Raw genomic sequence first — 14,296 nt, forward strand, 5'->3', positions numbered from 1 at the left:
AGGGCAGGGGCTGCAGAGGCATTGGGGGCAGGAGGGGTTGTAAATGTTCTGGTGACCACAGGGCGGGGGCTGCAGACCTGGCTGTGCTGAATCTCCAGTCTTTGGGTCCCCATTGGTGATTGGGGATGATTGGGTTCCTTTTGTTCCCCCAGTAGTATGACGCTGGCTTCTATTCCTAATGCTCCTCCTTCCCCCACCTCCTAGATTGTAAGCTCTTCGGGGCAGGTTCCTCTCCTTCTGCATGTGTCTGTCATTTGCAACCCTTTTTAATGTACAGCGCTGCGTAATATGTTGGCGCTATATAAATCCTGTATAATAATAATAAGTTGTCACTACATCACAGTGCACAAATGGCCACTAAAACATTTGCTGTCGATGTAACATTGGTCACCAGGTGAATGGAGACGGTGAATCTCCCCAATATTCCCTCTGAATGATATCACCAATTTGCTGACATGACATTTTTCTCCTTGCAGGTACAGAATGAGTTTGTTTGGCACTACAGGTGGTTTTGGCACAGGAGGAAGCAGTATGTTTGGCGGCACCACCACCGATAACCACAACCCTATGAAGGTGAGCTCCCTGTGATATCGTCCTCTCTCATGGCTGGGATATCTGAGCCCATCTCTAATTATTACATTTCTTCTCCTTAGGACATAGAGGTCAGCTCACCGCCGGACGACAGCATCTCATGTCTGTCCTTCAGCCCACCGACATTACCGGGGAACTTCCTGATCGCCGGCTCCTGGGCCAATGATGTGAGTAAATATTGTGTTACCTGGAGATCATTGACACAGCGGTGCTGCTACCTGGAGAGCCTCACCTGTGTGCAGTCACTGGAGACTTTAATATTCTGTAATACCAATCCGCCTCTCACCCCTCCCATTGCTACTGTGTCTGAATATTCCGTCATCACACAACAACAAACTAAACAAATAGTAATATAAAAATAATAATATATAATATTAAAAAATGTGGAAAATCAGCAAAAGATAGATCAGAAGGGAGGTGATTAGGGTCATTTTCTCCTTTCTATTCCCGGGTGACAATTGTATAAAAAAAAAAAGGAGTTGTCACTAATACAGGAGAATAAATCAAGAGATACGTTTCCTGTACAGTGTGTCCAGGATTTCAATGTTTCCTGTGATGTCACCCCTGACCTGTCTCCCTCAGTCCTGGATAAGGTCTCATGCTGCCTGTCAGCCATCTCATCATGGATGTCTGACCGATTCCTGAAACTCAACCTGGACAAAGGGGAACTCATCATCATCCCCCCCTCAAATTCCAACCCCCCCCCCCCCTGACATATATCTAACTGATAACAACACTGTTATTCGGCCCTCCCCTCAGGCATGTTGTCTTGGTGTCACCTTTGACTCTGCCCTCTCATTTACCCCCCATATTCAGAACATTTCCAGGTCCTGTCACTTTCACCTGCGCAACATCTCCAAAATCCGCCCCTACCTGTCCCCTGAGACAATCAAACTCGCTCTTATCTCTCGTCTGGATTACTGTAACCTCCTCTGGTATTCCACTAACCCGACTCTCTCCTCTACAATCTATTATGAATGCTGCAGCCAGACTCATCCATCCTTCCCTCCGCTCCTCTTCCGCTGCATCTCTTTGTAGTTCTCTCCATTGGCTTCCATTTCACCTTAGAATCAAATTCATCTCCTATGCTTTGCCTTCAAATCCCTCCACAGTTATTGTCCCACTTACATCTCTGACATGGTTAAAAAATACTCCCCCTGCCGCTCTCTCTGCTCCTCCAATGACCTACTAATGACTTCCTCACTCATAACCTCATCACACGCACGGATACAAGACTTCTCTAGAGCTGCCCCAACTCTCTGGAATGGTCTTCCTCGTCCTTTTCGGCTTGCTCCTACTTTCTGCTTATTTAAAAGAGCACTCAAAACCCATGTTTTCAAACTTGCCTCCCTGTCTTCTTCTGTCATTTGAAACCATCACTACTTCCCACCACCTACTAGATTGTAAGCTCTTCGGGGCAGGGTTCTCTCCTCCTGTATCACTGTCTGTATCTGTCTGTCATTTGCAATCCCTATTTAATGTACAGCGCTGCGTAATATGTTGGCGCTATATAGATCCTGTTTAATAATATTAATAATGTGGACAAGGTGACCACTGATGGCTACAAACCCCCTGACTGAGTCTCTGTCACTTTCCTTGCATGTGTCGGCTTCCAAGCTCTAATTTTGCAGCGGACGTTACAAATGATTTTTTTGGTATTGATTTTCCATGTTGCTTCCCTCCACCTTATATCTGGAAATGTTGTTTTTGTCAGGTGCGATGCTGGGAGGTGCAGGATAACGGACAGACCATCCCAAAGGCTCAACAGATGCACACGGGGCCGGTGCTGGACGTCTGCTGGAGCGATGTAAGTATTGAACGCATATATTCCAATGTGATCGTACAATCTGTCCTTTAGATTTATACATGCCAGCCTGGACATTCCATTTACTTTGCACCTAAACAGACAAGCCTGATTACTACGATGTTGTTCATTGGTTTGAAAGGGATTTCTTCTTTAACCTCCCTGGCGGTATTATTTTTTTACTATTTAAATGTCAAATCAGTACATTTGACATTAGAAAATACTTCTAATTTTAAATTTCCTGCTGGTCCCGCCCCCCGCCTGCACACACGTTGCATGCCCACCCGGCATCAGCATCCCCTAGCCTCGCGTCTCCATCATTCACACGCCGGGATGCGAGGCTGTGGAACGCAGATGTCAGCCAGCATCACCAAGTGGACACAGATACCAGGCCGGCATCGCTAGAGGACGCCAAGGGCTTGTGAGGACCGGGTAATCCCTCAATTCAACCCCAAGTGTGGCTCGGGGTTACAGCTTTTTGTAATAAAATTTCACCCCAAGCCACACTCAGGAATACGGCCAGGGGGTTAAAGAGACCCTGTCACTTGTCCAACTCAGGACATTAAGAAACCCTCTAACTAGGTGCACTGGTTTCACTGTCCCACTTCATGACAAAACATTGATACCTCGACTAACGAGTGACCCTGCTAACAAATTTTTCGGCTAACGAAGATTTTTTTCTGCTATGTTTCGGCCTCGGCTAACGAATGCATAGTGGATGCACAATAACAAACTGCAGCTGCGTTGAGCTAAATTTTCGTTTTGGCTAACAAGTGTGATTTCGTAATGAATTATCTCCATTAGCCGAGGTATCGCTGTACTTGGTGGATCCATGTGCAAGTGATCATGTGACCTCCCATGATGTAGTGCTTGGCCTTCTCAGTCACAGTCATGTGACAGAGGGCGAGACGTAATTGCTCCATGTTCAAAGTATTGTGCTACCTTAGTAAAGTATTTTGCTTTGTCTGTGGCCTCTTTAGTTAGTGCTAGTGAGGACCAGTCTGGTCAGGTAGTCCCGGCATTCATTCTATGTCCTCTTCATTTTCCTTTGTGTGCAGGACGGTAGTAAAGTCTTCACAGCGTCATGTGACAAAACAGCCAAAATGTGGGACCTGAACAGCAACCAGTCTATACAGATCGCACAGGTAAGTCGGTGCTCTTCCTACCTCCTGTAGTTTAATACCCACTTATATACAGATATTTCACGTACTGGTTGTCTTTTCAGCATGATGCACCACTGAAAACCATACACTGGATCAAAGCCCCCAACTACAACTGCATAATGACGGGTAGCTGGGACAAAACTTTGAAGGTAAGCGTTACACCCCTGCTGATCAACCTGCTGCCTAAGGGCCACACTCTGCACTATGTCAGTGATTGTGGGGCCCTTAGGCAGATTAGCAGATGGTATTCTTTTCTCTGACGTTTTATTATTACTAATGTAGAATGTCTTCAGTATCTGACAGTCTCCTGTACCATGTTTGTTTTTTCTTTTATAGTTTTGGGACACACGTTCATCAAATCCTTTAATGACGCTCCAGCTTCCGGAACGAAGTTACTGTGCTGATGTGGTAAGTCTTGTTTGGTTACTGCAAGGTTAATGTGTACTGGTTATGTCCTATATAGTAAATATATTACGGGTAAAATACAGCCAAGTTTTTATCAGTTCAGTTTTTTGTGAAGGACCCTGGATCCTAAACCCAGTGGGAATGCAGGGCCTCGGCTCCTCTCCCAGTGATCATGTTATATATGAGACTTTGGTGATTGGGTTTGTATCTTTTTTATAAACAGTAGATAAAACAAATATTCTATGTAAGAAAATGAATAACAGACCTCCCATCCGAGCTGCTGATATTGACTTTGATATTGATATAAGGCAAAAAGTCTTTACCATCTGATATTTCCTAGTGTACAAGATGCCACGCTATTACCCAAGGTGCCTCCCTTGCTCCTACTATGTCTCTGCAGAACTTTATAATGTAGTACAAAGTGTTCAATATTGGAGATTCTTGGTCTGGTTCAGTCACCATTGGTTAGGCTTCTAAATATTATTTCTCTTATTTCTATATTTTCTTTTCTGGCTTCTGAAAAAAATAACTAGAATTCAGCCTCTTGCCTTTGTTACGCTTCTATATTGGTAAAAGTAAACCTGATTTATTGTGTCTTTCCTCCCCTCAGGTGTTTCCAATGGCGGTAGTAGCGACAGCTGAGAGAGGGTTAATAGTCTACCAGTTGGAGAATCAGCCGTCCGAATTTCGAAGGATCGAATCTCCATTGAAGCATCAGGTATTATTATTATTATTATTAAACAGGATTTATAAAGCGCCAACATATTACGCAGCGCTGTACATTAAATAGGGGTTGCAAATGACAGACACAGACAGTGACACAGGAGAAGGAGAGGACCCTGCCCCGTAGAGCTTACAATCTAGAAATGTCACAGTATGGGCCAGACTTGTGTCTGCTGTGTGCTGCTATCTAGCACACAGGTCAGCCATTGCTGGGGAAGTGAATGTATGTTATCAGCTCTCAACTTCACTTAGATATGAACCCATTCACTAAGATCTTCAACATATTAATTAACTACTAAAAATAGTTTTTAATCTTCTGCTGCCATTATATAACCCCTGGTGATCGTGCCATGAACTTACTTGTCCAGTTTGCCTCCCAGTTTTCTTCTGTTGGCCCCCTATTGCTTGTGCCCCTGGTGGTGACTTCCAGCAGCTGTACAGGAATGTTTCACCTTTATCTGCGCATTAGGTCTTCAGTATTCTTCTCAGAATTTTTTAAGCTGCGTGGGTAGAAGCTGTAGACGGGTGGGGGCCCCTGTATTGTACCCCCTGTATTGTGCACCCAGCTAAAAGGGGGTGAGGAGAACACTGGTCTTAGTATTGCTTTGTACAGGGGCAGTTTATGTCTGTATCTCTTTAAATACAAGAAGGTATTTTGCTTGGTTTTGGAACTACAACTTGTCATTGCATGTATTTTATTAGGTGTATGTGTAGCTGGCCAGCTAAAACCTGTCCTAGGTTATTAGTGCAGTATATTCTGTATACACCTAAACCTGCCAATAACCCCACTATACAGCTCATATGTTCATATGTTTAAGCTAGACGCAGAGTTATCACTGTATTTTATGGTTGTGAATGTTTATAATAGTTATATATGCATTTTGTTAACATAGGCAGAAAAGGAAAATATACATTTAAGAGTCATTATCTAGCTAGAAGAGGTAAGCCAATCACAGTGAGTCTTACACTATGCAGAGGCCTCAACCAATCACAACCAGCCTTACACTGTGCCTATGGGGAAATTCCCTAGCAAACCAGGCTGTATTCAGCATGCTAACAGAGAGAGAGAAGAGAGGAGAACAGCCAGAGTTCCAGCCAGAGAGTTCCATAGAAGTAGACAAAAGGCCAAAAAAGGTATTTAATGCAGTTATATAGATTCCTGTAGTTTAATAGTGATTGGGACTGTCTGCTGAACCTCTCGTGTGTTTGCTTACAGTTCCACCAACAAACAGCCAACAAACAAACTAACCAACTTCAACCTCTTACCAACCAAACCTCTTATCCATCAATCTTCATAGTTCCACCTTACCATGTCATACTGCAAACTGCACAGTTCTATCTAATACAGAGCAGATTATACAGAATAAGAGCAGACTGAGAGTTGTAGTGCAAATTATACTGCATGTCAAAGTGCTCTACCTGAGAGTCAGATTCAACCATCATTTTGTGATACCTCATTCAACACATGTTTGTACATAGACTTTCTGCTGCAGAAGCAGCAGTGTTATATGAAGAAAGTTTGAAGTTATTAAAGAAGTTATTTGAAGTATTTGGTGTGCTCTTTAAACCTACTACTTTTATTGAACGGTACTAGAGGAATTATAGAGTAATGACAGTCTGATCAGACTAAAGAGAAACAGAGATAATAATTCTTCTAATGCCACAGCGCACAAGGCACCTCATAGTGCTGCGCCTGCCACATTTACCATGATTTACCCAGGACTCCAACAACCTTCTCCATTTTTAATCCCACCACTTCAAGAATATATAATGCATGCACGTTCTTACAATATATAACAGCCCTCGCTTGCTACTCAAATGAATTCAGAATTTAGTGAAATAAGGTTCACAGTGACTTTGAATATTTAACATAATGTGCACCGGGTGGTTTACACATTGACGATCTGGCATGGCAGAGCTTTTTAGATTTTTTAACATTCTTTATTACCAATTCCCCTCTTTTCAGCACCGATGTGTCGCCATATTCAAAGATAAACAGAACAAGCCAACAGGCTTTGCTCTGGGTAGCATTGAAGGTCGAGTTGCCATCCACTACATCAACCCTCCAAATCCGTAAGTACCTTGTGATTTGCACTGCATTGTGGTTTTTTATGTGCATGTTCTTATCCGGGCTTTTAAACTCAAGCCTGCTTTGCCCACCCTAATATCAGTTTCAACATTGAAGACTTCTATCTAAAATCATCTATTTTAATTTGTACTTGTAATTATATAGCGCCAACATATTACGCATCGCTTTATAAAGTCCATAGGCCTGTCACTAGATCTTCCTTAAAGGTGCTCATAATCTAATGTCCCTGCCATAGTCATATATCAAAAACACAGTGTAGGGATAATTGTGAGGGGAAGACAATAAACCAAACTGCATGTTTTTGGAATGTGCGAGGAAACTGGAGTACTCGGGGGAAACCCACAAACACAGGGAGAACCTGCAAACTCTTTGTATTTAGTGTTCTGGCTGGGATTTAAACCTGGGACCTAGCGCTGCAAAGGCCAGAGTGCTAATATCTGAGCCATTTCCTCTATTTGGTTATTCTTCAGTGATCTGCTCCACTCAGATTCAGAAATGCATTCAAGAACAATCTGGTCTTTTTATTAACACATAAAACCAATGGCATCAGTAAAGTACCTTTTCATATCATGCTTGTGCAGCCTCCGACACACCACTATACTCTGAGCCAGGGTGAGTTGAGGGGGTAGGGTCAGTTGCAGGAATATAAAGTTCAGGGGGCAGGATCTGTGTCAGGCTTGGCATATATTTGAGGGGAGAGAATCGGGATTGTGTATCAAGGTGAGAGGTTGGGGTCTGTCTCTCACCCTTTGTTACATTGTGATTCATGTTTTAATGATCTATATATGTACTGAATAGATTGTCGCTGTACAGATAAAAATAACCCCAACTTTGTATTTCAGAGCCAAAGACAACTTCACATTTAAATGCCACCGGTCTAATGGGGCAAACACGGCCGCTCCCCAGGACATCTATGCTGTACGTACTGTGAGGTTTTATAAAAATAAAGATGTCCTTTGTGCCCCAACGGTGAAAAAAAATGTACAAAAAATTGATGAAATCTCTTCTCACTCAGGTAAACGGCATCGCCTTTCATCCGGTACATGGCACTCTGGCCACAGTCGGGTCCGATGGACGCTTTAGCTTCTGGGACAAAGATGCCAGAACCAAACTCAAGACTTCAGAACAGTTGGACCAGCCCATCTCTGCTTGTTGTTTCAACCACAATGGAAACATTTTTGCCTATTCAGCAAGCTATGATTGGTCCAAGGTGAGTTCATTGATTGACATCATTCATGTCATCGTTCTTAGACCTCACCGTTATAGTTTAACAATTTGTGTTGTATGCACTGTAATATGACTGGGGAATGCTGGTTTTATTTCTCTGTGCTTTCTGAATGAGCACAAAAGTGTAGGCAGAAGGGGCAGCTTTTTGGGTTCACAGTCCAGAGTGAGGTCAATCCCAAGCAGCCCTTGTATTACCTTGGACCTGAAACTGATAGTAATGTATTATAACTAAGTACAGGTAATCCATGTACAGCTCAGTATTACCCTAGAAATGATATTTACATTTCACTCTGATGCCAAGTCACTTGTTTTCTCATTCCAGGGTCACGAGTTCTACAACCCACAAAAGAAGAATTATATCTTCCTGCGGAATGCTGCGGAGGAATTGAAGCCGCGGAATAAGAAATAATACTGATATGCCACAGCCTTATACCAAGTCCAGTTCTGGACGCCATCCTCTAGAGAGATTGATGAACTGGGACATTTATATAAAAAGTAAAAGCAGCTTAGCTCTTTGCAGGTTTCAGTCTGTTGATGTGACTGACTCTCCTGTAATCAGAGTTCTCTCTGCAGGCTGCACACCATGCCATACTCATACATGTCATGGGTAGGTGACAATGCAGGGTATTACAGGGAGTGGATAGCAATATCCGCTCTTCATTATAAATCGCTTCCTAATGTTTACCTTGGCCATGTGTTTATATAAAGCAGGCTTTCCTCATACAGCTCATTTTAGTTTGCCTGGGTAATATAAATCTTGCTGCCCTTCACTCACCCCAGCGTTCGTGTCATGTCTCCCCCACTGTCTACACTCGGCCACAAATACAAAGACTAACCTTGAGGCCTGCACATTGTGCAGTTGGCGTGGGTTATCCATCTTAATCTTTCCCAAGGATGTTGCCCAGAATCTGGCTTTAATGTCTCATTAAATGTTTATTATTGTTTATATATTATTTGTTATTTTTTTATATTTGATGTTTTGTTTTGTACATTTATTATTGCTGATACAGCAGTCTTCTCTCTGAGAGCCTTGCACACTTGCAGGTTCAGAGTTTTAGCAATCAAACACTGGAAACACGGCATGTTGGGAGCCTAGAGAGGAGGCAACTTCCAGCACTTTTGTCCGCTCTGGGTGGCATATGGGGTGGAAGCAGCTTTATGGGTAATGGTCATGGATGTCTTGATGAACAACACTCATATAAAAGGCTTTGTTGGCAAGGAAGGAATTCATCGGGATTGTTTCTGCCATTCAAAGATACAAACTGGTTACGCTATTTTATGAGAGAGACGCAAATCATTTTTCCTAAAATAAAGACGTGTTTATTAGTATTGCCTTTGTGTTGTATCTGATCAGATATACAAATATAAAAGTGCCAGTCACTGGATAATCCGTATCCTCCGGCCAAATCATTTTCTTTCTTCTTCACACAGGAGACAAAAAGTCTCTGAGGTATTCAGCCAGCCCTGGGTATAACCCTTCCAACAAGTTACATAATGCGCTCCTGTCATAAGAGGGTCGACATCTTCACAGCAACATCATTAGTTTCCATCAACTTATTTTTGTCTCCTTAATCAAGGTTTATTGCACTCTTGCTGCTGGAGGTTGCCTTGGTTCCCCACTGCTACCAAGATTTCCTTATTGTGCCTGGCCCCCATTGGGTTACAGGGTGACGTGCTAGAAGTAACATTCGGGTATTGGGCATCACTAAAGTGTTTTCTAGACTTCCAGGTCCAGAGCTGATGGCGTTGCCACCTCCCACCTGACCCAACCAATAGGAGGCCCAGTAGTTTAGGGTCTATTAAGGTCAGAAAGTTTCCAATGCTAGATCCCAGCCTTTCTGAAGAGCCAGGAGTATCCCGCTGATACAGGGACTTGGTTGCCAACAATGTTGCTGAGGAGTAACAAATTGAACTTCACTCGTTCCTTCCACAACAGGAATGGTTGTGCAAACTCCATTGGGGAGCAATAAAAAATGCTGGGCTGGACTTAATTCTACCCCCAACTCCCAGGCTCTACCCAGCTGTGGATTCCCCTCCACTGGTAATTATTGATCCTACATTGTCACCTCCTACACCTGGGTACTGCACCAAGGCTTCTATCATTCCAGTTAGAGCCTGGTATAGGAACATGGGCACCTCAGGGGTTTGTGGAATCTGTAAATTCCTTTTTTCCTCAATTGTTCTGCAAAGTGGTGTTTAAAGGTAAAGGAACATTCTTCAACCATGTCTGTACCATGCTAGTATTGTGTAGGTTGTGGCTCGGGGATGTTCCCCCTCTATGGTTGGGTTGGGCTTGTTCTACAATGCGGTCCCATCCATTGGTTATATCTTCCAAAGATAACTGTCCATCATCTTTATTATCCCTTGAGATGTCTGGGATGCTGTTGGCCTCCCTTTAGTAACCACAATGTAGGTATTTGTCTTATGCTGTCTGGTAAATCCCATGGTGATAATAATTTGTCTTTTTGGACAGATGTAATTTTCCAAGATGCTTTCTTTCCTTGATCTGTAAGAGACTACTTCCCAGCTGTCGCTCCTCTGGATGTCTTGGGGTTTCCTCCCCAACTTTTGGTACTCTTTTTTTTCCTGTGATGGCCCTCATTACGGTGTCACTCTAGCCGGTCAAGTAAAAATCCCCTTCTTTCAGATGGAGTTTTGTCATTCTGATGGCAACGTCAGTTTGTCAGATCATCCGTTATCAGCCTGCCTAGGCATCGGTGATACCTGTAGAGTTGCTTGTTGGGTTGCACGCAGCTGGGTTGCTTTTGGATGTCCCCAACGTACAGAACATCATGTAACCCCTCCATAGCCAAGAAAGAAAAAAGAATTTGTGTGCTGGTCATTCAAGAACACCGGTCTGACCCCTCTTTATTTAATAGCCATGCTCTTGGCACTGCTTGCTATAATCTGAAGCACATTGAAAATCCTGGGCTGGTCTACAATTGCACAATAATATAAAGGTATAACTTCTTGTGTGCTTCACATCACATTTGCAATCCCTATTTAATGTACAGGCCTGCGTAATATGTTGATGCTATATAAATCCTGGTAATTAATAATAATACTACTAATAATAATAGTTTAATAAAAATATATTTAATCTGCAGTACAGTAACCTTACCACTAGATGACAGTGCTGTCTGTACAATATGTATAATCGTCCTGCAGTACAGTAACCTTACCACCAGGTGGCAGTGCTGCCTGTACAATATGTATATTCATCCTACAGTACAGTAACCTTACCACTAGGTGGCAGTGCTGTTCTTCCCATCTATACAATAATATCCTGAAGTTTCCTTTTCTTATAAAAAGAAATTTACGTTGATGACTCCGCTCACCATAATAACTGCAGTTTGTCAATAATGCCCCCCCCTTGATTATTTTTTAAATTTTTTCTAAATATTAAGAGCTATCTATAAGTTGAGAGCTACTTTAGAGTAATGATGTGAATTCCAGGTCACATGACCAAGTTCTATGTCATAGCTCGCACCATAGAATTACAGAGGAGGCAGAAGCCATTTATTTCCAGTGACAACGCTCACCAGGACAAATACATTTCCCCAAGAGGGGTGCAGGCTGCAATAAAAACCTGGCAGAAGTTCTAATCCTTCCATGAGCCAATCATTTGTTTCAAGACCTCCATGTGACCTGAGCAGGGAATCCCTCAGAGTGGTAACAATGTAACTTTTCTTGGTGTCTCCCTCTGCCATTACCATATATGGTCATATGCCCATATATGGATGTATGTTGAATGGAGCTAGGACCACCATTACCCCACCAATCATCCCCTGGATTCAGTGCTGGGACCAGAGATTCACCCCTATAAGTTGGGGGAGCCCCCTCCTATACCCGAATATAAGCCGGTGTCCCCTGCTCTGCCAGATTCAGCCATTTATTGCAGGATGCTGGTTGGCTGCATTCATTTCATGCGGTGACAATGCTTACCATGCTGCAGCACAGTTGTCACCATAGAAGAGGTCTAGAAACCCCTCCCCCATCTCTATAACATGAGGGAGGTGTTCTATAGGCCTATCACACACCTCAGGACAGGCCTGAAGTTTTTGGCAGGATCAACAAGCGCTTTGGTATGATTGTGGTCATTGCACCTCCACAGAAGTTTTTGTTTGGCACTTTGCGCTTCTTCCTGATATTCGCACTCAGCAGGCGTCTGACAGCCCGGTGATGAATGGTGGGGGCTGGGCCTTTATTAATTTTATTTTGGTCGGTACCATTCCATATATGGGCATACAGTGGGCCCATTTAATTCTCCACTAACACGGAAAAAAACCCCGGCCCAGGTGTTGGTTCTGAGAGCAGAACAAGGTCATGTGACACCTAAATGGGGGTCCTCACCCTGCAGACACATTTTAGGGTTACTCTTTGCTGTTTCATATTTCCATCATCCCAGCTGGTGGACAATGCTTGTGCAATGTGTGTGTGGGGGAGGGGGGGTGACCATTGGAATCACCAATTATCACATGGATCTCACAAATGGTCACCTACTAAGCAGGCCAGGGCGGGGGATGGGTATCGGAGCCAAGATGTCCAATGTTGTCCCTGTTTCTTGCATACTAATTGCAGATCACAGCAGGGAGTTGTCACCTGGACAGGAAGGGGGTCATAAAAGATAATTTACACCACAAAGGGACCCCATGACACCTTGTGACCTCTTCCGGTCCCTGTACAGCAGAGCTCAGCCTGGGATACAGAGAAGCAGCACAAGGAGCTGTAACAATTAGCACGCTGATAGGAGGAGAGAGCAGAGACGAGCTCATGGGCTGCTACTTCTTTCACTGTCCAGTCACAGACGGTGGGACCAGACCTGTAAATGTTACTTAACTGCAGCAGAGAAAACTCCGATCTCTGGCTCTGCACCCCAAAAATACCAACAGGCCTGTACTGGTGTCCCCAACAGACCCAACAAGGCACCTGATTTCCCATTGGCTGGGAAACAAGGACCCCCCCTTCCAATACCCCCCCTACTGCCGCCACCACCGCCGCCGCTCACCACGCCCGTCCTATCGCCCCTTTGATGCCCTTGTGGGTTTCAGCGGCTGTTGGTGGCGCGCAGCGAGCGCTGTGTTTGCTTTTCAAAGTCTATTTCTTAGTCAAATTGGAGGGAGGGGGAGGGGAGGGGGCGTGGCCTGCAGCATTCACTCTCCTTCTCAAAGCATCATGGGAATCGTAGTCCGGTGACATCATCAGAGGTGACTTTGCAAAAAGATAAAAAAAAGTCACTGGTGCCATTCTCACTCCAATTCTAAAACCGCCGGTGGTCTGGATCGCCGCACGCGGTGCCATTTTTATTTATTTTGTCTGGTTGTCACCTCTCAGATCCCAGTAAGACCCTGATAACGTTGTCACCATCCGGAAGGACGGCACCATCTTTATTCAGGCATCATCCAGGCTCCTGGACCGAGAGGCCCTGTGACAACCCTGTGAATGCTGTGTTCACAAAATGTCAGACGCAGATCAGCTCCTTGCTGCAACCTCTCATCATTCAGCAAGCATGCGGCAAGTGAAATAATTTCCAAAATGGTGTCACCCCATCTTCGATCATGATGGATAGTCCCAAATTGAGAATAGGTCCAGCCATCAGAGAGTGACCGCCACCCCCATCCCCCCTTTTGGGGACAGGAAGCTCAATGCTGAATAAATCATCCAGCACGCTGGAAAATGTTTCAATAAGTGGGCAGGGCTTGTCCCCAAGAGCTTACAATCTAAATTCCAATTCTTCCCTGCGTTGGACCTATTTGAAGTTGTTACTTTTCCAGAATTAGGCAACATTGGGGGGCGCTATAGCTGCGTCCTATTACTGCGCCAAACCCGAACAGCGACAGGAACCAGTGAAAAAAAAAATCCATTTTAGGTGGTGTTGCCCTTTAAGATTTTGCACACATGGGCCCTGGATGTACATGGGGAAACAGTTTGCGAAGGCGTACAGACAAGGGGTGGGCCCTGATCCTTTCCTGACACCAATGACCCCCCTGAATGACAAATCCCACCAATACACTAAGGGAAAAATAATTTGGCCACCAAAAAAAAAAAAAAAATTAGCTTTTTGGAAAAAGAAATCAGTGAATTTGATTGGTCGCCACTGTGCGCTCCCAGAGGTGCATTTAAAGGCATGCGGAACAAAACCAGTGGACGAGGGGTTAACAAGCAGCAGCCAAGGCATTGCCTGTGCAGGACTACGACTCCCATGATGCAGCTGGCTCTGCCAGCTCCGCCCATGCACACAGATGAGGGAGGGGCTATGGGCGGGGCTAAGGCTGAGTACAAAGCTTTGAGCAA

At 44.2% G+C, this 14,296-nt stretch overlaps 1 protein-coding gene across 1 annotated transcript in view; it reads left to right on the top strand.

Moving 5' to 3' along the window:
* The window catches only part of RAE1 (ribonucleic acid export 1), a 10,607-nt gene extending 1,276 nt beyond the window's left edge, over positions 1-9,331 (top strand). Inside the window, exons 2-12 of the mRNA XM_072414230.1 lie at positions 477-573; positions 654-758; positions 2,306-2,398; positions 3,454-3,540; positions 3,621-3,707; positions 3,895-3,966; positions 4,574-4,681; positions 6,653-6,759; positions 7,618-7,693; positions 7,791-7,985; positions 8,325-9,331. Coding sequence (XP_072270331.1) covers positions 484-573; positions 654-758; positions 2,306-2,398; positions 3,454-3,540; positions 3,621-3,707; positions 3,895-3,966; positions 4,574-4,681; positions 6,653-6,759; positions 7,618-7,693; positions 7,791-7,985; positions 8,325-8,411 — 1,107 coding nt within the window. The 5' untranslated portion in view covers positions 477-483 and the 3' untranslated portion in view covers positions 8,412-9,331. The remainder of the gene's footprint in view (positions 1-476; positions 574-653; positions 759-2,305; positions 2,399-3,453; positions 3,541-3,620; positions 3,708-3,894; positions 3,967-4,573; positions 4,682-6,652; positions 6,760-7,617; positions 7,694-7,790; positions 7,986-8,324) is intronic.
* The last annotated feature ends 4,965 nt before the right edge of the window (positions 9,332-14,296 follow it).

The sequence above is a fragment of the Pyxicephalus adspersus genome, chromosome 6, assembly GCF_032062135.1.
Source record: "Pyxicephalus adspersus chromosome 6, UCB_Pads_2.0, whole genome shotgun sequence".
In the NCBI taxonomy this organism is placed as follows: domain Eukaryota; kingdom Metazoa; phylum Chordata; class Amphibia; order Anura; family Pyxicephalidae; genus Pyxicephalus; species Pyxicephalus adspersus.